The 26,706-nt window shown below is 49.0% G+C and overlaps 1 protein-coding gene across 1 annotated transcript; it reads right to left on the bottom strand.

Annotated features, from left to right (window-relative positions):
- Window positions 1-857: 857 nt before the first annotated feature.
- On the bottom strand, window positions 858-26,246 carry DHH (desert hedgehog signaling molecule). Its single transcript, XM_082212700.1, has 3 exons — window positions 25,585-26,246; window positions 7,511-7,772; window positions 858-3,107 (listed from the first exon to the last, which is right to left on the bottom strand). Exons 1-3 carry the CDS (start codon window positions 25,891-25,893, stop codon window positions 2,440-2,442), a joined length of 1,239 nt encoding a protein of 412 aa, XP_082068826.1. The 5' UTR covers window positions 25,894-26,246; the 3' UTR covers window positions 858-2,439.
- Between the last annotated feature and the right edge of the window lie 460 nt (window positions 26,247-26,706).

Genomic DNA, 26,706 nt, shown 5'->3' with positions numbered 1-26,706 from the left:
GAAGGAGCATCTCCACCCCCATTGTTCTGCCCGGACACTGAGGTCCAGCTCCAAGGGCCTTCTGGCGGTTCCCTCACTGCGAGAAGCGAGGTTACAGGGAACCAGGCAGAGGGCCTTCTCGGTGGTGGCGCCCACCCTGTGGAAAACCCTTCCATCAGATGTCAAGGAAATAAACAACTACCTGACTTTTAGAAGACATCCGAAGGCAGCCCTGTTTACGGAAGTTTTTAATGTTTGAAGTTTTATTTTGTTTTTAGTGTTCTGTTGGGAGCTGCCCAGAGTGGCTGGGGAAACCCAGCCGGATGGGTGGGGTATAAATTATTATTATTATTATTATTATTATTATTATTATTATTATTATTATTACATACACAGAGTGCCCCATTCTTCTCCATGAGGAGCATGGATTCGTCAACTGAAAATGGTGTAGGTGCAAGTCACTTGTCAGCTGCACTGAAATCAGTGGGACAGCTATAGCAAGCTCTGTCTGCACATGCACTTTCGAGCTCTCCCATCCACAGGAAAACAACTGGATTTGGAGCAGTGTATGGAATCCCAGTGGCGTAGTGTGGGTTGCCGGGGCCCGGGGCACCCCCTAACCCATGGACTGTGGTAAAGAGCAGGAAGAGAAGTGGCTTCCTGCCCAAGCCAGGAGCTCCTCCCCCCCAAAAAAAATAAATTATATTGTGACAGTAGTCAAAGGAATTATCTTTAGTAAAACACACATAAAAATACTATTTTTTAAAAAAGGGAGGTGGGGAAGGAGACGTTAAAACACAGCTTACAAAAATAACCCCAGCCCTCGCAATTCTCTTCCTGGCAAAACGTCAAATTAATACCCAACACGAGACAAGAGGTGGCGACAGACCACACTTAAATTACTACTTTATAAATATAAAAATAAAAACTCTGAAGCGGCAGCTAAGGGTTACAACAGGCTTCGTAAGTGTGAAGGAATGGACTTTTAAGTTTCAAAAGTTAAGTGTTAAGCTTGCCCCCACACCACAAAAGCCCAGAGAGGGGTGGGGCGGTGAGCTTCACATGAGGTCCAGGTGGCAGAGAAAGGAAGAGAATGAGGGGGCCGTGACTCCCCATCATCACAGAACCAGCCAGTTGCCCCAGCCTACAGAATAACAAGACAGTCCTTTCTCTGCGAGAGACTGGAGTCTTCCATCTTGAACCACTCCACCTTCCCATTGAATCCAGTGTTGTGACTTAGGTTAAGTCAAGGATGCCAGGTTAAAGTGACCCTGTGCACGCCAAGTTTCAAAGCACCCACAAATAGGACCCTCGGGCCAATTGCCCAGCCCTGTCTTCAGACTACATCATTGCGGACGCACCTCTAGAATTAGGGGCAGCCAATGGAACCCCCTCGGTTATTTTTGCATGTCTTCTGAATACTGCAGTGCACCTCTGGAGGTGGGAGGGAGGGGGCAAGGGCAAGGGCACAGACCCAAGTCATTCTCCCAGATCTCCCTGGCACGAGAGCTCTCATTTCTGCCTCCCCCACCCTGGCCCCACTCATCTTTGTGGAGCGGCTGAAAAGCAACCTCTCGCTTTATGCTAATGTCAAGCAGAGATCGGGACAACCATCTGGAAGGAGGGAAATCCACCCCACCCACTAAAAACCAGACAGTGGGGCTTGCTGGCTTTGTGCTAAATTTAGGGGGGGGGGGGAGGAGGGACGAAGAGTGCCTTTCGATGTCTGCAAGTTCCACAGACCCGTCTGGGTAAAACCCAGGGCCTTCTGAATGCAGCCCACGACAGGCGCATTCAAGTCAGGCATTCCAAATCCTACGCTGCCGACAAACCCTTTCCCTCTCTTTCGCGGCAAGTGGTTTCAGGAGGCATCATCTGAGGCAGAGGTCTTCACCCTTTTTGGGTCCACGGCTCCCTTGAGCGACTACATTCTTCCTGGGGCACCTCTGTGGGGCTCAGGAGCCCAGTTAAGCCACCCCTCGTGGAGCGTTCCCCCAGCCTTCTCTCCTCTCCCGTCTCCTTGGGCATCCTCTGGGCAGCTGCCGCCACTGCCCTTGGTCTCTGAGCTACCCCCCTCCCCACCCCAAAGAGAGGTGCCTCTTCCCACTGCCCCACAGGGGCCTGGGAAGCACCCCCTGGCCAGCCCCAGAGACACCACTCGCCTGTGGTGCTTTTAGCCAGGGCTGCTGCAGCAACAAACAGCTTTGCAAGCCTTTGGGAGGCAGAGACGCAAGAGGGCATCAGAGGAGGGAGGGAAGGGAAGAGGAACAGAGGCCAATGTTGCCCGCGGGATCCCTGACCATCGTTCAAGGCACCCCAGGGTGCCATGGCGCACCGGTTGAAAACCACTGATCTAAGGAATCATGGCCGATAAGGCATGGAGCCAGGCTGGAGCACAGACTCCTTATCCTTGTCTTATGGCTTGATGAGCTTAAATCTGCCCAGCAGGCTGGAGTCTCTCTATGGGTGAAGAGCGTCCTGGCCCAGCGCGCCCCATGCCAGCCGGTAGAGGAACTGTGAATACCAATGCATGCCCGTCTCCTGGGCACTGCAGTTCCTGGCTTCGCCTGCGAGAGGCAGCAGCGAGAGGAGGCGGTGAGCCAACCTCAGCGGGGCGAATACCCGATGGGCCCAATGGTGGCTTTCGAGGACGGCGTAGCATGAAGCCAGCACCCCGTTCACCAGAATGGTGCCGTGCGAAGTCAAAGGGGCGTACACCCCGACGCCCTCTCGCCGCCACACGCGGACCACCCGAGCAGGGTGCAGCTGGCGGCCACCCGCCCGGTGCGCCAGCACAGAGTCCCCCACGCGCACCCGGCTGGCAAACACCGGAGAGAAGTCCGCCGTGTTGTTGGCCGGGTCCCGTGCGGCAAACACGAGGTGCGAGGGCGTGAGGAGGAGCCGGCGGACGGGGCCGTCCGTCTCGATAGCCACAAAGGTGGTCCGCCGGTGCTGGTCCCGGTCGAGGAACAGCAAAACCTCGCTGGGGGTCACCTGCCCACTCTGGTCCACACTGAGCACGTAGTCGCCCCGCCGGAGATCCGAGAGGCCTCTCTTCTCGCCGTTCCACAAGGTCACTGCTGCGTCGCCAGGAAAACAGCCTCCGGCACGGATAGCCATGGAGTTATCTAAGGGAGCAGAAGGAGATAATAAATAATAATAATGTATTTATACCCCACCCATATGGCTGGGTTTCCCCAGCCACTCTGGGTGGCTCCCAAAATAATAATAATAATAATAATAATAATAATAATAATAATAATAATAATAATAGCTATTCCGCCTGGCCTTTAATTTGAATTCAGCCTGATCTTTTCTTTCCCTTCCCTTCCCTCCTCCTCCTCTTTTCTGAAGATCACCTGCTCTAAGACAGTGTTTCGCAACCTTTTTTGGGCAAAGGCACACTTGTTTCATGAAAAAAATCTCGCGGCACACCCGCTCCGGCCCTAAATAGGGCAAGCCACGCCCCCTCCAGCCAGCTGATTGGCTGGCCAGGAGGCGTGCCGGATGGGATTCCCCTGCTCTTGCGGGGGCTGAGATGGGATTCCCCGCTCATGTGGGGGCGGATGGGATTCGCTCGCTCGCCGCCCCGCGTGTGCTCGCCGAGCATGCGCAGGCCCAGTAGCGAGCGGCGATGGGGCTAGCCGGAGAAGAGAGGGCGAGCCCCCTCCGCTCCGGCCCTAAATAGGGCAAGCCACGCCCCCTCCAGCCAGCCGATTGGCTGGCCAGGAGGCGTGGCCGGATGGGATTCCCCAGCTCTCGCGGGGGCTGAGATGGGATTCCCCGCTCACGTGGGGGCGGATGGGATTCCCCGCTCACGTGGGGAAGGGCGTGATGCCCGCAACCCCACCTCCTGGGGCAGGCCCGGAAGTGCAGGCCCAGTAGCGAGCGGCGATGGGATGTGGGAGCTCGCTCGCTCGCCGCCCCGCGTGTGCTCGCCGCCGCTGCCCCGCCTCTCACCGCCCGACTCGCCCGCCTCCCTCCCACGGAACACAAGGCAACGTTCCACGGCACACTAGTGTGCCGCGGAACACGGGTTGGGAAACACTGCTCTAAGACCCCACAGCTAATTCTCCCCTAGCCTCCTCGCTGGCCCAAGTAGGACCAATTCAGCCAGCTAGCCCTGGGGATTATCTAAGTGCTTTTTGAATTTTATTGTTATTCATGTTTTTATACTGTATTTTATGCTGCTTTTATAATTAAGTGTTTTAAATTTGTTGTTAGCCGCCCTGAGCCCGGTTTTTGAACTGGGAAGGGCGGGGTATAAATAAAAATTTAATAATAATAATGTGATAAGACATCAAACATTTAAAACTTCCCTAAACAGGCCTGCCTTCAGGTGTCTTCTAAAAGTCAGATAGTTGTTTATTTCCTTGGCATCTGATGGGAGGGCGTTCCACAGGGTGGGCACCACCACCAAGAAGGCCCTCTGCCTGGTTCCCTGTAACCTCACTTCTTGCAGTGAGGGAACCACCAGAAGGCCCTCGGAGCTGAACCATCAGTGTCCAGGCTGAATGATGCGGGTGGAGATGTCATTAGAAGTGATGTGGCATTGGGTTCCCGGCCTTTTGTCTCACAGCCCCTTCTCTAGCTGCAGATGGGAAGGGAAGTGTCCCCCCCTGGTTCCGTCAGACCCTTCAAGAGTCCCTATTTTCCAGGGACAGACCCACATGTACAGAAGCCATCCTGCTTTTCTTTAGGACGTCCCTATTTTCATTGGAGGAATGTTGGAGAGTATGGAGTTATGCAATCCCCAAGCCAAGGAGATCAGCAACTATACAGCCTTTAGAAGACATCTGAAGGCAGCCCTGTATAGTTCTATTGTGATTTTATATATGTTGGGAGCCACCCAGAGTGGCTGGGGCAACCCAGTCAAATGGGCGGGGAATAAATAATAAAATTATGGTTGTTGTTGAATAGAACGTCCCTGCTTTCATCGGAGAAATGTTGGAAGGTATGCTCCTGTGGCATTTATTGACCATACAGTGGTACCCCGCAAGACGAACGCCTCGCAAGACGGAAAACCCGCTAGACGAAAGGGTTTTCCGTTTTGGAGGCGCTTCGCAAAACGAATTTCCCTATGGGTTTGCTTCGCAAGACGACAGCCCATAGGGAAATCTCAGGGACAGCGGGGAAGCGCAGCGCGTCTTCCCCACTGTCCTCGGACCTCCTCCCGCCGCCGGCTTCGGAACGAAGCTCCGATGCTGGCAGGGGGGAAACGCCTCCTCCCACCATGCGGCATCGGAACGAAGCTCCGATCCCGGGCGGGGGAGGAGGAACGCCTCCTCCCGCCGCGCGGCATCGGAACGAAGCTCCGATCCCGGGCGGGGGAGGGGGAACGCCTCCTCCCGCCGCGCGGCATCGGAACGAAGCTCCGATCCCGGGCGGGGGAGGGGGAACGCCTCCTCCCGCCGCGCGGCATCGGAACGAAGCTCCCATGCCGGGCGGGGGAGGAGGAACGCCTCCTCCCGCCGCGCGGCATCGGAACGAAGCTCCGATGCGGGGGGGGACACCTTCTCCCGCCGCCCGGCATCGGATGGCTTTCCTGAAGACTTGGGGTGGGAGGAGGGTTTTCCTTCCCACCGCCAACATTCAGAATGCTGTTCTGAATGTTGGCGGTGGGGAGGAAAAACCCTCCTCCCACGCAAGCCCCGGGAACAGAGGGAAAGCGCTGCGCACCTTCCCCTCTGTTCCCGTACCTGTCCTGAAGGCTTGCGGTGCGGAGAAAAGCCCTTCTCCGCACCGCCAGCCTGGCAAGCGGTTTCCCTAGGAACGCATTAATTGATTTTCAATGCATTCCTATGGGAAACCGTGCTTCGCAAGACGAAAAACCCGCAAGAAGAAAAAGCTTGCGGAACGAATTAATTTCGTCTTGCGAGGCACCACTGTACATGGAATGCAAGGAGTTCTGTCTCCTGCTCAATGCCAGCCCTACCATCGGACAGCCTTGGAAGCTTGTGAAGTGGGCAGCATGAATGACGTTGCAGGAAAATTATTATTATTATTATTATTATTATTATTATTACTACTACTACTACTACAGTGGTACCTCTGTTTAAGTACTTAATTAAAAAGCCTGAAGCCTTCCTTTTGGAGTTCTTGGTGCCGAAAACCCAAAGGAGCAGAAAAGACTATTTATGTATGCAACCACGTACATAACCACGCACGGATGTTACTGGCCCAGAGATGGAAAGAAGATAAAGTTCCTACCAGAGAAGAATGGCAGATGAAGACTATGCTGAAATGGCTAAAATGACCGGAAGAAATCAGGAAGACCAATTTTTTTTACAAGGAATGGGGGAAATTTTAAACTTATTTTAAAGACTATTGGAAAGAGTTAAAATCGTTAGTAGGATTGGAACATCACTTGTAGTTTAAGGTTGAATTCTGGACATAATGGAAGAGGTAAATGGTTTGGATTATCATAAAAGATACGGGAGGGATTGATTAATAATAGGACCCGCAAAGGGGAGGATGGTAGTCCAGGAGATTCCTTGGAATCTTGTCTTTATGATTTATGTTTGATATATTTTAAGTTGAAAAACCAAATACAGTCATACGTTTGCTTCATGATATGTTTTTTCAGGTTACGTCCTGCGGCGACCCGGAAGCACCAGAAAGGGTTACTTCCGGGTTTTCGCCACTCGCGCATGCACACAAGCGCAAAATGATGTCACGCACATGCGCAGAAGCACCAAATTGCAACCCGCACATGCGCAGACACACCGCTGCGGGTTGCGCTCTTTTCATGTTGCGAATGGGCCTCCGGAACGGATCCCGTTCACAACCAGAGGTACCTCTGTAAATACCGTATTTTTTGCTCCATAAGACGCATTTTCCCCCTCCTAAAATGTAAGGGGAAATGTGAGTGCGTCTTATGAAGCGAATGGCGCTGTGCAGAGAGGGAGAGCTGCGTAGCGCCCCTTCAGCGAAGCGGGAGGAGGAACGGAGCCCCCTTCTGTTCCTCCTCCCGCTTCGCCGGAGGGGTGCTGCACAGCTCTCCCTCTCTGCACAGTGCCTGTCCTGGAAGACGGAGGAGGAATAGAAGGGTCAGAGAGGGAGAACTGCACAGCGCCCCTTTAGCGACGCGCCTGTCCTGGCTTCTGCCTTAGCCGTGCGCAGCCTCTTCGGGCAGGGGGAACTCTTCAACCCTGAAGAGGCTTGGTGCGGTTATCCCAGAAGCCAGAACAGCCACACGGTATCCCAGAAGCCAGATCCCTCTTGCTGTTCTGGCTTCTGGGATTCAGAATAATTTTTTCTTGTTTTCCTCCTGCCAAAACTAGGCGCGCCTTATGGTCTGGTGCATCTTATCGAGCGAAAAATACGGTAAATTTTTAAAACAAACAAAAAAACCCACTAAGGTAATAAAAATGTCCCAAAGTTTGGTCTTCCTCCTGTTCCTTAAACTGGAGAGGTATCCCATAACCCTCACATTCATGGCCTCTTGTGCAAATCTCACTAATAGGGTCCTCCGCCACCACCCATTTTCCAGAACTGGGAACCCCAACTTGAGCTCCTTCCTCCTGTTTACCTGCTCTCACAGACACGTGAATGTGCGCCTTGGACTCGTAGTAAACCCAGTCGAAACCAGCCTCCACGGCTAAGCGGGCCAGCATCCCGTATTTCTCCCTGTCGCGGTCGGATGTCGTGATGTCCAGCGCCCGGCCTTCGTAGTGCAAGGAGTTGGGCAGGTGGTGCCCGTCTTCGTCCCAGCCCTCCGTCACTCGCAGCCTCGTTCCCGGCCACATGTTCATCACCGCAATGGCCAAGGCGTTCACCCGGTCTTTGCAACGCTGCAGGAAGCAGAGGTGGAGGGAACACTGAACATTTGTGCTTTGCACATGGGCGGGGAAAGTGCTCTAAGGGAGAGACTCTGGACATCAGTCAAAAAACAGCATTTTAAATGTGTTATAAATATGCAACACCAGGTGGCGTTGTAGAGCAAAGAAATTTTCCTATGAGATTTTAAATAGAGTTTTTTTCTTTGGTCATAACATTTAATTTATGACTTATTTATAGTGCTGTTGTTTTTCCTTGTGTGTAGATCCACCCTCTGAAGGGGGAGCACATGATACCTGGAAGAAGCTGTTAGCTGCAACAAGCTTTTGCAGTTGGAAATGAAAATAACTAAGGAAAGCAAGAAGGTACCAGTTCCGGAATAGCCGCCTTCTCACCTTTCAAGCCTTTTCTCTGCTAAATCTAATTATCAAATGCCGTATCTGACAAGAAGGAGAGCAAAATAATCAGAGAAGCACCTTGCAATCAAAAATGCAATTGCAGAAAGTTTTCAGGAGCCCAATAAGGTTTTGCTTTAGAACAAACACAAATCTGCTCTGAAAGCATTTGTTTATTTTCTCGGAAATATTTTCTAAGCAGCTTTAATACACTTTCCCCTCCACCCTCCGATTACTGCGAGGTCGGTTTATAAAAACAACCTAGGAAAGCAAGCTTTTTAAAGCAGGGGGTGAGGGAGCCGGTGGGCTGGATCCTGGCCACTGAGAATTAACCATTAACTCTTTGAGATTAGTCTACCTCCTTCCTGGAGCAGCCATGTGGAAAAAAGCAGTTGTTTGTTACTAGCTGCCCTGAGAAAAACACATTCTGATTTGCTCTCTGGTTTTTAATTAACCTGCTTCAGTCTGTACAGGGTGAAGAGTGGGCAGATATAGAAATTTTGGGACCTGAGAAAATCCTGCTCGCTTTTCTTTGTTCCTCGGCCGCTACTTCCAATAGCTCCCCCTGTAGACCTAAACTGAACCAGGACCTTGCTCTTTAACAGCCTGTTTCAAACGAAATCCCTAAGACGCTTGTGCATCTTAAAAACTAACATGGCTTTCATGGAGTAGAGTCATTTTCATTGGATGCATGAAGTTCATACCATAAACATGTTTTTTTAAATGCCTTTAATAAAGGTGCCGAAAGACTATTGCTTTTGCCGCAAGAGACTAGTGTGGTGACGATAAACGCCATCTCCAACTCCTCGAAAGATTCCATCAATGGTGTCGCCAAATTTTTTTACACATCGCTTGGGAAGACAGGCAAACTAATGCCAGGGTACTGGAAGAAGCAGAGATCACCAGTGTTGAAGCAATGATTCTTCAACATCAACTTCGTTGGACTGGTCATGTTGTGCGGATGCCTGATGATTGTCTTCCAAAGCAACTACTCTATTCCAAACTTTAAAAGGGAAAGCGTAATGCTGGTGGGTCAACAAAAGAGGTTTAAAGACACTCTCAAGGCAAATCTAAATAATGTAGGATAAACACTGACAACTTGGAAACACTTGTCTGTGAGCGCTCCAACTGGAGAACAGCCTTTACCAAAGGTGCCATGAGCACTGAAGACGCTCAAACTCAAGACGAAAGGGAGAAACATGCTAAGAGGAAGGCACGCTTGGCAAATCCACACCGTGATCAACTCCCGCCTAGAAACCTATGTCCCCAGTGTGGAAGGATGTGTGGATCCAGAACTGGCCTCCACAGTCACTTACAGACTCACTGCTAAAACTGTGTTTATGGAAGACAATCTTACTCGGCTACGAGTGATTGCAGCAGCAGCAGCAGCTTCTGGGAACTGGGAGAGAAAAGATATCTGGATGATTGCATCCATTTTCTCGCCATCACTTTGCATAGTTATCTCCTGCGATGACAGAACCACAGGCATCCCCTGTAATTCCAACCACATCCTTGGTCCAGTTATTAAAGCGCCCCTGCTGGGACTAGAAAAAATGGAAATGCGTGGAGATAAGTTGTGTCACACAAGGACAATGCGTGAGCGCCTATCTCAGTTCCTAAGGTGAAGCCATAACAGTTAGTTTTCCAAGGGATTGGAACAAAAACAAGAACGTTTTTATCGCTTTCATTTGTGCTACCAGTGCAAATAGAGTGCTATCATCGTATCACGGACAGGGTGTAGCCTTGATGAAACAGGAACAACCAGTGCCAATATTCCCAGTTTGGGAGGGAGGGGAGGGTCAGGGTGATGGAAGTGGAACTGGAAAAGCACTTGTCCATTTTTCCTTTGAATGGAAATGGATTGAGCCTTCCATTTTATGGATTTTGTGTTGGCAGCACAGCAGGAGAGTGGAAGCGGAGGTCACAGGATCGTAGAATTTGTAGAACTGCAAGAGCCCCAACTTGTTATTTTTAATTGCATTTAAAAGACAACAAGCACAACAACAAGAACTCTAAAATCAGTGAATCGTCAAAACAAAGGCAGAAAGTGAACAGTAAAAATGTAAAAAAAGATCGCAGTTTCCAGGAGGGCGGTGCTGAAGTACCACTAACCCATGATCTACAAAACTGGAATTGAGCTAAATGTGCAACCAGATGCAAATCTGCATAATTTATGGCTGGCCTTGCCGCTTTTGAAAATGTAGGACACAGAATTCAGATTTTTAAAGTGACTCTTCTGCCAGGTCTCTCCCCTCTCCTCCCATTGCCAAGTACATACAGTAGGGGTGCTACACATCTGGATTTTCCTGGACATTACTGGGATTTCAAAGGTGGAATTGACGTCCGGGGGGGGGGGCGGGGATTTCCGAAAGGTGGTGCTTTGGATCAACCAAAAATTCACATTTTTTCCAAAAGAAAAAAAGAAGCAGCTCAATAACTTGGGGGGGGGGTTGTCTAAAAAAACAGCAACAACAAAAACTCAATAACTTTTGGGGTGTCCTAGTTCTTATTCTTTGAAATACGGCAACCCTAATATACAGCCCTAAATATTTTACAGGTATATACAGCCCTAAATATTTTACAGGTACAAAACACTTATGGGCTATTTTAGAAGTTATATTTTGCGCGTGCGCACACACACACACACACACACAATATTTTTATTAAATTTTGAACAAAAGTTAAAAAATAGAAAACAGACAACCACCACCACAACAACCAAAAACAGAGAAAAATATACATAAAAGCAATATCAACTCCATGAAATGGGATTCTCCGAATCCCACGACTTCCCTCCCCCTCGCTCCCCTGCTTTCTTAATTTTCTTTTTCAACTGCATACCATTTCTACTTCAAATTGTTTTCCTACCTCAAATTTCATATTGTTTATAAAATGACCAGTGTGTGCATACTTGAAACATCTTAGGTACATATCTTCATGGGGGGGGGGAATACACGCAGGAAGCGCTTGTGGGGGTGCTGTGGCTGACTGTGGCTTCCTGTTCTGTGCACACTTGTTTTGCACTCCTGGGTTTCCCCTCTGCATCATGTGCAGAAAGGCCACGTGCCATTCACAGCTCTTCATGCAACCAGGGGCAGACTTTGGTCTTTCAAATTTCAGAAGCGCCCTGTGCAAGGCCAAAATCGCGCTGCCTCCCCCCCGGGCCTCTCCGTTCTGTTCAGTTCACTACGTCACACACTTGCAGTGACCCCTATGCTTGCAGCTCAGTGGGGTGGAACTGGTCGTTGTTGTTGTTTAGTTTAGTCATGTCCGACTCTTGGACCAGAGCACGCCAGGCACTCCTGTCTTCCATTGCCTCTCACAGTTTGGTCAAACTCATGTTTGTAGCTTCAAGAACACTGTCCAGCCATCTCGTCCTCTGTCGTCCCCTTCTCCTTGTGCCCTCCATCTTTCCCAACATCAGGGTCTTTTCCAGGGAGTCTTCTCTTCTCATGAGGTGGCCAAAGTATTGGAGCCTCAGCTTCACGATCTGTCCTTCCAGTGAGCACTCAGGGTTTGAAGAGAGAGAGGTTTGATCTTCTTGCAGTCCATGGGACTCTCAAGAGTCTCCTCCAGCACCATAATTCAAAAGCATCAATTCTTTGGCGATCAGCCTTCTTTATGGTCCAGCTCTCACTTCCATACATCACTACTGGGGAAACCATAGCTTTAATAGAAGGACCTTTGTCGGCAAGGTGATGTCTCTGCTTTTCAAGATGCTGTCTAGGTTTGTCATCACACTGCCATAAATTCAGCCCCAAAATCATGGGAGGAGTGTTGCCAGCTACCCCACCCTTTGCCCTTGGAAGTCTTATAAGAAACTGCCGCAGGAGGGGGACCGTGAGCAATGTTCGGGGAGGGTGTTTCTCAGGTGAAACAGCAAAGCTCCTTTGTTATTTTTCTTATTGCCTGCAGTTGTTTAAATAATCTTGTTATTTTTATGGTATCAGAATATAGTTTTTTGGTACGTTATTATATTCACAACTGTTTTGCTATGATTACGAGATTCCTTTCGTAGTGTTTCCTTGAAATACGTCCCTGTTTCTTTGTTGCAAGCCACTTTGAACCTGATATTTTGTGAGCACGGAAAAGCAGCATACAATTAAATGAATGAACGGTTTCATCTGTTGCGTGCGATGCAGTTACACACATGCTCGTGCACACACAATTCCTGTGACTTAAAAAAATAGTCAAATCTGCTTATATGAGGATAATTTTTGCGGTGCAGTTTGGCGACGTATAAAATAAATTGTTCATATAGAGATCCTGTGATCAGCATTTAGATGCAGTTACAGCAGGACGTGGGTGGCGCTGTGGGTAAAAAACCTCAGTGCCTAGGACTTGCTGATCGTAAGGTCAGCGGTTCGAACCCCCGTGGTGGGGTGGGCTCCCGTCGTTCAGTCCCAGCTCCTGCCCACCTAGCAGTTTGAAAGCACCCCTAAGTGCAAGTAGATAAATAGGTACCGCTTTATAGCGGGAAGGTAAACGGTGTTTCCGTGTGCGGCACTGGTGCTGGTTCACCAGTGCAGCTTCGTCACGCTGGCCACGTGACCCGGAAGTGTCTTCGGACGGCGCCGGCTCCCGGCCTCTTGAGTGAGATGAGCACACAACCCTAGAGTCGGTCACGACTGGCCCGTATGGCAGGGGTACCTTTACCTTTACAGCAGGAGTAGCCCTATAACAGGCTAGCAGCTTTTTAATGTGCAATGGGAAGCTTTTTAAAGTGTAATGTTTTATTATGTTTTTATATAAGAAGTCGCCCAGAGTGGCTGGGGAACCCAGTCAAATGGGCTGGGTACAACTAATGTTGTTGTTGTTGTTGTTGTTGTTGTTGTTGTTGTTGTTGTTGTTGTTGTTAGACTACAAGGCACAGATGAAGAAGGAAGGAAGGAAGGAAGGAAGGAAGGAAGGAAGGAAGGAGTTAAAAATGCAACTCCCTGATTTTCTCATGATGCAAAATTACAGCAATTTGAAACAAAGGTTTAAAAGCCAGATAAAACTCTATGGGAAGATGATAAAAGCTGTGCCAGCCAGAAATTTTAACTCCTCTTCAAGGCAACCGATGGGTAGATTGTATGCAGCTAGCTCACTGCCTCTGTCCCATAAGCTCTCTGCCCCCCACCCCCATGGCTGGCAAACCAATTTCTTCCACACACAGACAAGGTAAACATCTGGCCAAACGACAGGATCTCTTCTTAGAAAGAGCCAGGCGATGGAGATGTGAGCACCGTTCTAATAGGGTGGTGCAGAAAAGAGAGAGATGGCGTTTAATAAAAGGGAAATATATAAGCCTTATCTATAGTGAAAGGAGCACGCTCGAAGCCCAAAGAGGAATGTGCAACACTTTCCATCGGCTCCTGGGCCAGAGGACAATAGCTGTTTTCCAGGCCCAGAATTACTCAACGCAGCGAGAATTCAAGCTCCTCGGTTATAACAGCAAAATCATCAACTTTGCCACAAAGGACTCTTTCAGCTGCTCCACACTCCCTGCGCTGGTGTCAGTGCAGCGGGGGGGAAAGGGCACCGTAGGACGTGTCATAGATGAGACCTTGCCGGGTTGACCAATCCTCCCCCTGCTACTCCCACTGGGGTTCCTTCGGCACCCAGTGAACGGAGCAGAAGGCGTCCAGACCAAGCGGCTGGTTTGTCTCTGCTGATTGTGAGCTGCAAGAAACTACGAAGCTTGGAGACTTGCTGGAAGGCCATTTGATTTTTTTTTAAAAAAAAAATTGTCTCCCTGCCCACTCACATTCATGGGCCTCGTCACGGAATGGACCTCTTCCCCAGCCAAAAATTATCCAAGCTGGATTGATCGCTGGAGGCTATCGGAGAGACACCTGCCCTCTTGTATATTTTACAGAAAAATGCAAATGACAGAAGGTTCAGCCCCAAAATCTATTAGCCGGCTTTTAAATCTGTTTTCAGGATCTCAACCCAAACAGAATCCACGTAACAAGGGATAAATAATAATACTACTAATAATAATTTATTATTTATACACTGCCCATCTGGCTGGGTTTCCCCAGCCACTCTGGGTGGCTTCCAACACAATATTAAAATACAATAATGCATCAAACGTTAAAAGCTTCCCTAAACAGGGCTGCCTTCAGATGTCGTCTAAAAGTCTGTTAGTTGTTGTTCTCTTTGACATCTGGTGGGAGGGCGTTCCACAGGGTGGGTGCCATTACCAAGAAGGCCCTCTGCCTGGTTCCCTGTAACCTCACTTCTTGCAGGGAGGAAACCGCCAGAAGGCCCTCGGAGCTGGACCTCAGTGTCCGGGTAGAACGATGGGGGTGGAGACGCTCCTTCAGGTATACTGGGCCGAGGCCATTTAGGGCTTTAAAGGTCAGCACCAACACTTTGAATTGTGCTCGGAAACGTACCGGGAGCCAATGGAGGTCTGGATGTACAACAGCTCACTTGGAAGAGCCTGAGACTCTTAAAACTCGGGGTCATGGGTTCGATTCTCATGTTGGGTGAATGATTCCTGCATTGCAGGGGGTTGGACTGAATGACCCTTGGGATTCCTTCCAACTTTACAATTCTATGATTCCCTTATGCAAGCCATTCACGCAGCTCTGGGAAGCCAGACACTTGGTGGTGGGAAGCCTGAGGGAACTACAAAAAACTAAATCCATGTGCATCATGAGCTGAATCCAACTAAGGCTGCACCCTGTGGCGCTGTGGTCTAAACCGCTGAGCCTCTTGGGCTTGCTGATCAGAAGGACCATGGTTCGAATCCTCACGATGGGGTGATCTCCTGTTGCTCTGCCCCAGCTCCTGCCAACCTAGCAGTTCAAAAGCACACCAGTGCAAGTAGATAAATAGGTACCGCTCCGGCGGGAAGGTAAACGGCATTTCCGTGCGCTTTGCTTTCTGTCACAGTGTCCCATTGCGCCGGAAGCGGTTCAGTCATGCTGGCCACATGACCCGGAAAGTTGTCTGTGGACAAACACCGGCTCCCTTGGCCTGAAAGGAAGATGAGCACTGCCACTCCATAGTCACCTTTGACTGGACTTAACCATCCAGGGGTCCTTTACCTTTTACCTAAATTTAAAGCACCAACATGCCGCTTTAAATAGTAATGACTTCCATCAGAGTCCTGGGCGCTGTAAGTTTGTTAAGAGTGCCGAGAACACTATTGCCTGAACAAACCTACAGTGGCGTAGCGTGGGTTGTCAGCACCCGGGGCAAGGCAAGTAATTTGCGCTCCCTAACCCGTGGATTTGCGCCCCCTAACCCTAACCCCCAGATGTTGCGCCCGGTGTGGCCGGCCCCCCCCTGCACCCCTCACGCTACGCCACTGCAAACCTACACTTCTCAGAGTCCCCTAGGAAAAGGGATTGATTGTTAAACTACTCTGTGAAATGAATAGGAGTTTCCTAACAACTCTCGGCACCTTTAACAATCTACAGTTCCCAGATTTTTTGCGGGAGGAACGTTGACTGTTTGAGGTAGTATAAGACTGCTTTCAATGTACAGAGCAGAAGGGGCTTTCACCCTACTAAGAATAGGACCCTCAAAATTAATGGGCATAACTCACCCATTTCAGTGGGTCTGCCCCTGACTTAGTTCAATAAACCCGAATGTAATAATTAAGGATCGTAATATACAGTGGTACCTCGGGTTACAGACGCTTCAGGTTACAGACTCCCCTAACCCAGAAATAGTACCTTGGGTTAAGAACTTTGCTTCAGGATGAGAACAGAAATCGTGCTCCAGCAGCAGCAGGAGGCCCCATTAGCGAAAGTGGTATCTCAGGTTAAGAACAGTTTCAGGTTAAGAACGGACCTCCAGAACGAATTAAGTTCTTAACCTGAGATACCATTGTAATTAAAAACACAATTGTGGACTGCTTGTTAAGACATCTCTGTGCTTTTTGCACTCATTACCCAGAACAGTGTAGAGACAACTTCAGCAAACATTTCAGTAGGAAATGGGTGTAATGTTCTACATTCTTGAAAATAAAAGCAATTTTTAAATTGATTGATTGATTGAATTTATATACCACCCTATACCCAGGGGTCTCAGGGTGGTTCACAGAATTGGAGCTCAACAAACACAGAGAAGAAGCTAAGATGGAATATTGACAGAACACAAAGCTCTCTTCCTGTAACTTTTACTTGTCTTAGCGATATCCCCCCCCCCAATCGCTTTAGGATGACCTGACTCCCATGAATACAATATAATTGAGTGAGCATCAAAGGTAGACTGGGAGAGGGGATTTTAAAGGATTCCACAGATCTTATCTCTCACTTTCAAGAAGTGGGTTTAAAAGCATGAGAGCCAGCACAAGTCTAGGTGGAAAGAGAAGCTCTTTTTACACACACAAAAAAAACAAACCCATGTAAGTAGCAGTTTGAAGTAGCCTTGAAATTATTTTCATATCACAAGGGCAAGGCTGGAAGTATCAACATGAGGTTGCAGACACACTTGCATGTTTGGTAGAGTTGTCTTGTTTGCATTTGTTCACTGGGATCAAATTATTGAAGCCAGGGATAGTACAAACAAATTAAAAATTGATCCTCTTCTTAAGTCATCGGGAAGGAGGGTTTCAGAGTTGCAAATCTGCTTTGCCTCTTCCCCAGATTGATTCTGCTACCATTTCCTTAATTTGCCACTGTCCCTATTTATTGGAGCAGGGTTGTTTTTTAAAAAAAAAATAATGCATTTACTGGAGCTTTGCTCTAGCAAGTGAAAGCATGTCTCCATACCACTGGTGGTAAGGTTATAACACAGGACCATGGAGTCTTTTTCAGCCTGAAGGCCACAATCTTTGCTGGGTAACCTCTCAGGGGCCGTATGTTGAGGGGAGGAAACAGAGGTCAGAGAAAACAGAGTAAGGAATGTAAGAAGTACCTTTTGTACAGGAGAGCATTTTCCACAAGGCTCTGGAAGCCAAGCCTTATGAGGAAGAGTTGAGGGAGCTGGGCATGTTTAGCCTGGAATAAGGGAGCCTGAGAGGAGACTGTCTCAAATGTTTCAAGGGCTGTCACATGCAAGATGGAGCAAGTTCATTTTCTCCTGTTCTGGAGGGTAGGACTCGATCCAACGGCTTCAAGTCACAAGAAAGGAGATTCAGAATAACTTTCTGACAGGATGAACTGTTCAACAGTGGAACGGTCTCCCTTGGGACGTTGTGGGCTCTCCTTCCTTAAAGCTTTTAAAGCAAAGGTTGGACGCGGTGGAGGAAGACTGGAAGAAATTTAAGGACTACTTGCAGAAGCACTGTAAAATTAAGGAATGTTAAAACGATGTCTGATGGAAAATAAGTGGTATTGGTAAAAAGATTTCTAAGAAAATGTAAATAGGGATTGATAATTGGAAAATCGATACTTATAATAGGTTAATATCTTGAGTGAGGATAAATGCTAGAGGGTAAGGATTTGCTGAATTTAATATCTGAACTGGAATACAAAATGGGAGGTGAGAGGAGGTCAAGAAACTAGTGAATGAAGTATAAGATATGAAAATATTAATCTATTTTCTGTTCTGTTTTTTGGTCCTTCTTTTTGTTCTCCCCCCCCCCCCATCTTTTCTTTTGTTAACTGTTTTCTATTGTGTATTTTCTATGTGTTTTGTTTTTGTATTTTTATATCTTTGTAGTTTTTCTTATGTTTAAATTTTGGAATTTTTATTGTTTGTGAAACTTTAATAAACATTATTATAAAAAAATAAAAATAAAGCAGAGGTTGGACGGCCACGGATGCTTTAGCTGAGATTTCTGCGTTGGAGGGGGTTGGATTTAGGTGACCCCTGGGGTCTCTACAATTCTAAGATTCCATGATACAAACACCCTTCACTGTCCTCCACCCTGGGAAGCAAAATGCACTATCAGACTTCAGGGACACCTTCCAGCCCGACATAAACACTCAAGAAGGGGTGCAAAACTGAGTTGGGTGGGTGAAGCCTGAGGCGAGGGTCTGTGGCTGGGGACAGGGCATGAGGAGAGTCCCATGAAGCAGAAACAAAGGCAGGGGGGAGCTGCATCTGGCCCCTGGGTCTGAAGTCTCCCACCCCTGCTATAGATTCATATACAGTGGTACCTCGGGTTACATATGCTTCAGGTTACATACGCTTCATGTTACAGACTCCGCTAACCCAGAAATAGTGCTTCAAGGTTAAGAACTTTGCTTCAGGATGAGAACAGAAATCATGCTCTGGCGGTGCAGCAGCAGCAGGAGACCCCATTAGCTAAAGTCGTGCTTCAGGTTAAGAACAGTTTCAGGCTAAGTATGGACCTCCAGAACAAATTACAGTGGTGCCCCGCAAGACGAATGCCTCGCAAGACGGAAAACCCGCTCGATGAAAGGGTTTTCCGTTTTTGAGCTGCTTCGCAAGACGAATTTCCCTATGGGCTTGCTTCGCAAGACGAAAACGTCTTGCGAGTGTTCCAATTTTCCCCCACTCCCCCCCTTTTTCTAAGCCGCTAAGCCGCTAATAGCCTTTTAGCCACTAAGCCGCTAAGCCTTTAATAGCCGCTAAGCGCGCTAAGCCGCTAATAGGGTTGCTTCGCAAGACGAAAAAACCGCTAGACGAAGAGACTCGCGGAACGGATTATTTTCGTCTTGCGAGGCACCACTGTAATTACTTAACCCGAGGTACCACTGTCTATCAGGCATGTCCAACTTCAAGTTGACTGTGATCCACGATCCAATATAAAAACTGGCAGTGATCTACCACCCAGAGATGGGTGCAGGGCGGGCGGGCGCTGGCTGCTTCCCCCGAGGTGACATGGATGGGTGCAAGGAGGGAGGGTGCATGTTGCCCATTTCCCCCTACGCCGGCTGCTTCCCCGACACAGTGGGGGTGGATGCAGGGAGGGTGTACTGTGCGCACGCGCGCACCAGCGGGGTAGGGGTGGGCGCACGTGCAACGTCAAAACATCCCCTCCCAACACCTCCAGTGGAGGGTGGCTAGTGATCGACCAGAATTCATTGCAGGATCTACCTGTCAATCACGATTGACGCATTGGATATGTCTGATATATATTATCAGTGGTCCCTGCTTTATGTCCCGACTGTAAAACCATCATGGCATCACACCAGAAAGGAATAATGATGCCCTCTAGCCCTGCTCGCTGCCCAAACACCCTCTAAGTCAGTGGTCAGCAACCTTTTTCAGCCATGGGCCAGTCCACCATCCTTCAGACCATGTGGTGGGCCGGACTATATTTTGCGGGGGTGTGTGTGTGTGAGAAAATGGGCCGGACTATATTTTGAAAAATAATAATGAATGAATTCCTATGCCCCACAAATAACCCAGAGATGCATTTTAAAGAAAAGCACACATTCTACTCATGTAAAAACATGCTGATTCCCAGACCGTCCGCAGGCCGGATTGAGAAGGCGATTGGGCCACATCTGGCCCCTAGGCCTTAGGCTGCCTGCCCCTGCTCTAGGTGTTGCTGAACTATGTCAGCCGCAGGCAGCATGGCCAATGGACTACAGGATTCTCCTCCCCTGAGTGACCTCCCCCAATCCAGATTGCAGCAGGCAACCATGGGACAGAAACTCTCAAACAGCTGAGAGCTACAGTGGTGCCTCGCAAAACGAAAAGAATCCGTTCTGTGATTCTCTTCGTCTAGCGGCTTTTTTCGTCTTGCGAAGCAAGCCCATTGAACGATTAGCTATTAGCGCTATTAGAGGCTTTTAGAGGCTTTTAGAGGCTTATCTGCTGATCGGATCAGCTGATAAGCGGCTTAGCGCTATTAGCGGCTTTTAGCGGCTTATCTGCTGATCGGATCAGCTGATAAGCGGCTTAGCAGCTTAGAAAAGGGGGGGGGACCAGCAGGAACTCGCAAGACATTGTCGTCTTGCGAAGCAAGCCCATAGGAGATTCGTTTTGCGAAGCACCTCCAAAACGGAGTTTTCCGTCTTGCGAGGCATTCGTCTTGCGGGGCACCACTGTACTGACAACTTGGGTCAGTGAGACGAGAAATGCAATATTTTCAGAAGACCCAAACAAACTGGGATATCTGTCCGATCTGACCTAGTCAACCCCAGATATGACCGTCAGCTCCTGAGCATGTACAAAATACCTCCATAATGGAAGCGCCCTCTGGGATATTTGCAATGGAGCCAAAGCCCACGCTGTCCAGCTTCCTGTCTCCATTTAGGGCAGTCCTCAGTGCCCCAGAGGATCCGGCCAACCTTCCTGCAATTCTTCCCTTTGTTCTCTCAACACCCCCATAGCTATTAAACGTTAAATGCCGGCTGCCAACCCTCACCCACCCTGCCTTCGGATGGCATGTTGTGACTCAGCAGCAGGAAACTGGAATGAAGTCAGCTTTCTATTCACAAAAAGGCAAAATGTCATTGTCCCACTCTCCCCTCCTTCTGCCGATGCCCTGACAAAATTGATAGACAATAAATAGGACCTTTGCAGGGAAATAGTACGGGGAATAGTACGGTATGCATTTTACACCTGCAGGATGCAGACATGATGTTTCTGCCAGGCTATGTCTGCTGGTGAAATGGTACTGCACAATTGTGCCTTAACAGTAGCACCCTTTAGCCCAGGAATTTGCAGCATACAACTGCCCTGTTCCCAAGTTCCCAATTTCTTAGGCTACACTGATGTAGAAAACACCCATCCTAACTTGAAAACATGATATATATATATTTCAATCCCCACCGTTTCTACCCCTCTGCCCCAATCTTCCATTTGAAGCTGTCATTTCTTTGTATGCTCAATTTAAGGTGGGGGCATTTGGCGGGGTGCGCTCCCGCTGCTCGGTCCCAGCGCCTGCCAACCTAGCAGTTCGAAAGCACCCCCGGGTGCAAGTAGATAAATAGGTACCGCTTACCAGCGGGAAGGTAAACGGCGTTCCGTGTGCTGCGCTGGCTCGCCAGATGCAGCTTTGTCACGCTGGCCACGTGACCCGGAAGTGTCTCCGGACAGCGCTGGCCCCCGGCCTCTTGAGTGAGATGGGCGCACAACCCCAGAGTCTGTCAAGACTGGCCCGTACGGGCAGGGGTACCTTTACCTTTTATTTAACTAGGAATATAGTTCTGCAAAACGTGAAAACAAAAGCAATTCCATTCACAGCTCTCCAAGCTATTGGGTCAAACAAGTTATATACCAATTAAAAGATGCCTGCTTCTTGGGAGAAAAGCAATGACAAACCTAGACAGCATCTTAAAAAGCAGAGTCATCACCTTGCCAACAAAGGTCCGTATAGTTACAGCTATGGTTTTCCCAGTAGTGATGTATGGAAGTGAGAGCTGGACCATAAAGAAGGCTGATCGCCAAAGAATTGATATTTTTGAATTATGGTGCTGGAGGAGACTCTTGAGAGTCCCATGACTGAAAGAAGATCAAACCGATCCATTCTGAAGGAAATCAGCCCCGAGTGCTCACTAGAAGGACAGATCCTGAAGCTGAGGCTCCAATACTTTGGCCACCTCATGAGAAGAGAAGACTCCCTGGAAAAGACCCTGATGTTGGGAAAGATGGAGGGCACAAGGAGAAGGGGACAACAGAGGACGAGATGGTTGGACAGTGTTCTCGAAGCTACCAGCATGAGTCTGACCAAACTGCGGGAGGCAGTGGAAGACAGGAGTGCCTGGCGTGCTCTGGTCCTTGGGGTCACGAAGAGTCGGACACGACTAAACAACTAAACAACAACAACAACAGGCCTGCACACCTTTGGACCGAGTCAAATGCAGCTCACCAGCTGCATACTGTGGACTGTCAAATGCTCAACGCACAAACATCACTCAGAGACTTTGGAGTCTGAGGCAGGCGGCAAAAAACTGTGGCACCAATTGGCGTGTTGCATTTGGCTTCAAAGGCAGCAGGTTCTACAGGTTTGTCCTGCCTAAATCAGACAAGGTGCAAAACTTCAGGAGGTCTTCCTTGTTCACATTTGCAGGATTGTATGTTAGAATTGGGAACAAGAAAGGTTTTCACTGTGACCCAAAGGAAACTTCAGATGTTGGTGAGACCTCACACAAATGCAAAGAGACAGACCTCTACTTTTCCAATTTAAGACGTCCTCTAGGATCAGAGTGAAAGAGAATATTATTGTGTACACTACTGAACTTTCCAGAGCACAGCTGAGTAGACAGGTAGCACCATTGTGGCATCTCTTAACAAGTATTTCCCCCTAAGGATATAAAAAGAGCCCTGGTGGATCAGACTAAAATGCCTTCTGCCTTGCTTTCCAAAATAGCCAACAAAAATTACACAAGGTAGGCACAAAGACAGTACAGTGGTACCTTGGTTCTCAAACGCTTTGGTTCCCAAACACCAAAAAGGTACCATTGTATTTGGTGCTTTTGTTTTTGCTGTTTATTTTGCATTTTTGTTTTGGAGGCTTTTTCAGTTAATTTGTTTTTGTGACTGTGTGGACCCCAGTTCAGCTACGGACTGATTGTGTGACTGCAGAAATGGATAAAAGCCCCCCATCTATACAATGACTATCATCAGTGCAGGTAAGAAAAAATATTAATTTTAATTTTCATCACCTACAATAGTGTCTTATTTATTTTATAGTATAGTACATTGATTATTGCTTTCATTTTATGAAACAACAGTCTCGTTAGATATTAAAATTCATGTTAAATTGCTGTTTTAGGGGTTGTTTTTAAAAGTCTGAAATGGATTAACCTGTTTTGCATTACTTTCTATGGGAAAGCGCGCCTTGGTTTTGGATCGCTTTGGTTTTGGAACGGACTTCCAGAACGGATGATGTTTGAGAACTAAGGTACCACTGTAATGCTCTTCTGATCTGGCTCTCTGGCAGTGGATATCCAAAGGCCACTTAACTGCCTCTTAAAGGTAAAAGTAAAGGGACCCCTGACCATTAGGTCCAGTCGTGGCTGACTCTGGGGTTGTGGCGCTCATCTCGCTTTATTGGCCGAGGGAGCCGGCGTACAGCTTCCGGGTCATGTGGCCAGCATGACTAAGCCGCTTCTGGCGAACCAGAGCAGTGCACGGAAACGCCGTTTACCTATTTATCTACTTGCACTTTTGACGTACTTTCAAACTGCTAGGTTGGCAGGAGCATTGACCGAGCAACGGGAGCTCACCCCGTCGCAGGGATTCGAATCGCCAACCTTCTGATCGGCAAGTCCTAGGCTCTGTGGTTTAACCCACCGTGCCACCTGCGTTCCAACTGCCTCTTAACTGCCTCTTAACATGGAGGTTCTCTAAGACTGCTCGCAACGCATACTCCCTGTTCTTCATACATTTGTCCAATGCCCAATCTACCTATTGGCTACTGATGGGACATGACTAGGTTCATGGGTCAACTCTGGGTACAATCCATTGGATGCAATCCAGTTTTTTAGTTATGTACTTTGCAGCTCCTGTTTGCTTATGCCTTTGTGTGTTGCGTCGCCTATCTGATCTGGATTTTGCGGGTTAACATGCGGAGATCAGTTTGGATTACCTGGTTGCAAGGACATCAGGAAACCAAAGAGGAAAAGCAATGAGGAGGGAGTCGGAAATGTCCAAGGGAGAAAACAAAAGCAAAGGTCAGGGCATATTAAACAATTAGGAAATTGGAGAGACGGCTCCAGGGTTGTTGTTTATTTCCTAGTTAGAAATTGACCAGACTAAAATGTAACTCTCTGAAAGTTGTGTTTTGCCTGAAATGGGAGGTTTGCAAAAAAGAAAGAAAGAAAGAAAGAAAGAGGGAAAGGTTCTCCTTTTCTCAGCCTGTCTCAGTGGTTTATCACTCACACTGCCCAATACTGATTCACCTGAATCCCAGGAAACTTAAAGCAGGAGCTGGAAGCAGTTTTGTACCTACACTGTGCCAGTTTCAGGGACTGTATGAGGTCCTGGAGACAGAGGGGGCACTCAGTATTATGCCCCGATTTAAACACACTCAAGTTTAACTTCCCCACAGCTTGATCAATCTACCACTGAATGACTCTTTCATGCATTCATCAATCTCCATGGAGAAAACATGTGCAGTCCATATTTTCTTTCCTACACTGAAATTAATTTATAAATTTCCCCCCCCGCCCCCTTTTCAATTTAAAATCATTCAAGGTGCCTCAAGATCATAGACTTTTCCAGCACAAAAAAATTAAAATGATGGCAGTTAAGATGCAGAATTAAAAACTTAGCTTCAACTATAAAGTACTCTGAGAAAAGGATAGCCTGTGTGTGTTAAGAAATGAAAAAGTTGCTACGGCTATTAGTAATAATTAATACCAACAACACCACCTTGGGCTATTCCGTCATTCCTTGCAAAGTGTAGCAAACGTCTTGAGATAAGATGGTTTTCCGTACCGCAGATTAAAGACCACGCATTTCAGCTGTCATGGAATACGGTGTTCACAAAAGTTATCTGCATTTAAGGGAACATCTCTCTTGTGTGAAGAAAAGCCCTCGGTGCGCTTTCAGACACAACATTGAGACTTATCTCCTGAGTCTCTCTCATACACTGCAACACATGTGAATGTTGTTTACTGCAGGGTAGAAAATGGGGGGGAAAGCCATCTTAAAACCAAGCGTTCGGTCTGGCCGCTGTAGGTTTTATGGGTGTGCACTAAGTCCAGAGGGTGATAATGTATCTCCTGCTTGATATCTGAATGCCTCAAAGGTTCTTTTCTCAGATACTGTCAAAGGGCGAAAAGGATGAAGGGGAGACCATTCACAGCTGAGGAGACAGATAGGATTAGGTCCTCCTCTCCTTCGTTCACTAGTGGATATGCAAGATTTCAGATTAGCCAAGTGCTATAAACCTGCCTGAGGAAGTAGAGGCAGGTGACTCTCCCAGAGATCCGATTCCCCAAGAAGAATAACTAACTCCCTAGTGAAAGTTCATTGCTAGCAATTGATCCCAGACACGGTGAGTTAGCAAATGCCACCTGCTCCTATAGGCTCTGTCACTCTCCTTTCAAGGTCCCAAAGCCGGAGTTCCTGGCGGTGGCACAAAAGAATTAACTTTGTTGAGGATCCCCTCTGAACCAAGTAGTGTATTCTGAAAACAGCAGGTTACAACTCAGACCTGCCTCTCCCCGGCAGGAAAATCTCTCTCTCTCTGTCTCTCTCTCTCTCTCTGGATGAAACAGAGAACAGCAGAACTAGTTTATCTTAAAACTAGAGGTTACCTAGAAAAAGGCTAGTCTACAGGTAGCTACTGGTGTTTGATTATTTGAGCTTAAGCCCAGCTTCAATTCCTACATGGGAATTATGGGAGAGACCAGTGGTTAATACTCATAGAAAGAGATAATGAAACCTCATGAGAAGTTATATCCTCTAATGTGGATATCGCAGTGATGTGTTAAGTCTTATTCTAGTTAGTAGAGAGTGGAAAGGTGGTCAGCATATACTTACAGACACTGTGCTTTTATTTTGGTATTGCTTCAAATATATTAGGCCGAGACCTGCGTCAAATTAAGCCCTGGATGTGTCAAAGGCCTTCAGAGATCTGGGCTCCACCTTTGCCCAACCTACCAGCAGCACCCACCTCAGTCATCAGCCGGTCTGCCCCTGTGTTCTCTTCGTCCTTGAAGATGATGTCCGGGTTGTAATTGGGCACCAGGTCCTTGAAGCGCTCCGAGCGGCGTCCGATTTTGCCCTCCGCTTTCCCGCTGGCGCCCAGGGTCTGCTCCGCCACGTTGGGGACAAACTGCTTGTACTGCAGCGGGGTCAGGTTCTTGCGGCTAGACTGCTTGCGCCCCACCGGGCCCCTGCCCGGGCCGCAGCCCCGAGCGGGGCGCCAAAGGCAGCTGGCCAAGCAAAGTCCAAGCAAGATGGCAAGGCGGCGCCAGGCCATGGCAAGCCAGGTGCCCGCAGGGCTGCCTGGCCCTCTTCTCCCCCCAAACTCTCCACTCTCTCCTGTCAGTCCGTGATGTCCAGCAAGGAGGGCATCATCACCACCACGGCAAGGCTGCCTTGGGATGCCTTGGCACCAGCCCACACATGCAGCTGCCCACCGCTGGTGCCAACCAGAGCCTGCGCCAGCACGTGGATCTTCTCTTCTAACTCATGCAGTGCCACCCACCAGTGCCCATAGGAAAGCCTGGCTCCTCCCCGTGCCAAGCGCGCAGTGCCCCTTCAAGCCGGCCATCCCAGCCGGGCAACACCTTCCGAGGGCAGCCCGGCTCCCACTCCCGGGCGATGGGGCGGGAGGACGGGCGGGCGGCCGGCGCGACGCTGCCCTCCCGCCGAGGTGGCCGTGGCGGGGCACCGCAGCCGGGCTCCTGCGTCCTCCGCCCGGCTCCGCCTCGAAGCCCGGCCCCCGCGAGCAGCTGTACCAGCGCCATCCCTCCTGGTGCCGCCCTGGGCCCGGAGGGAGGCGCGCCCTGCAGACACCCGCTGCCCGCCTAGGGCGGACTCCCGCTGGCGGGGCTCGCAGCGCCTCCGATCGAGCGCCCTCGACGGCGCAGCGCCATCCCGGCTCGGGCAGCGAGGGCCTCCTAGGCCGGCTCGGGGGAGCCCTCTGCTGCCGAGACGGCGTCGGGGCAGGCGGGAGGCTCCCATCTCCCTCAGCGCTCCCTGCTAATAACAGAGGGCGGTGGGAAAATGGGGACGTCCCATTCCATACCCTCCGACATTTCTGCCATGAAAATGGAGACGTCCCATTCCA

This window comes from Podarcis vaucheri, assembly GCF_965113315.1.
Source record: "Podarcis vaucheri genome assembly, chromosome: 2".
NCBI classification, from domain to species: Eukaryota; Metazoa; Chordata; class Lepidosauria; order Squamata; family Lacertidae; genus Podarcis; species Podarcis vaucheri.
This window is presented reverse-complemented; position numbering and strand designations above follow the sequence as displayed.

Bases quoted from the DNA above. Each gene is read 5' to 3' on its own strand.
- DHH (XM_082212700.1), bottom strand. From the start codon at position 25,893: ATGGCCTGGCGCCGCCTTGCCATCTTGCTTGGACTTTGCTTGGCCAGC. The intron at 7,773-25,584 runs GTGGGTGCTGCT...TGCTTCCTGCAG, and splicing joins CAGACCGGCTGATGACTGAG to CGTTGCAAAGACCGGGTGAA. The intron at 3,108-7,510 runs GTAAACAGGAGG...CTGCTCCCTTAG, and splicing joins TCACGTGTCTGTGAGAGCAG to ATAACTCCATGGCTATCCGT.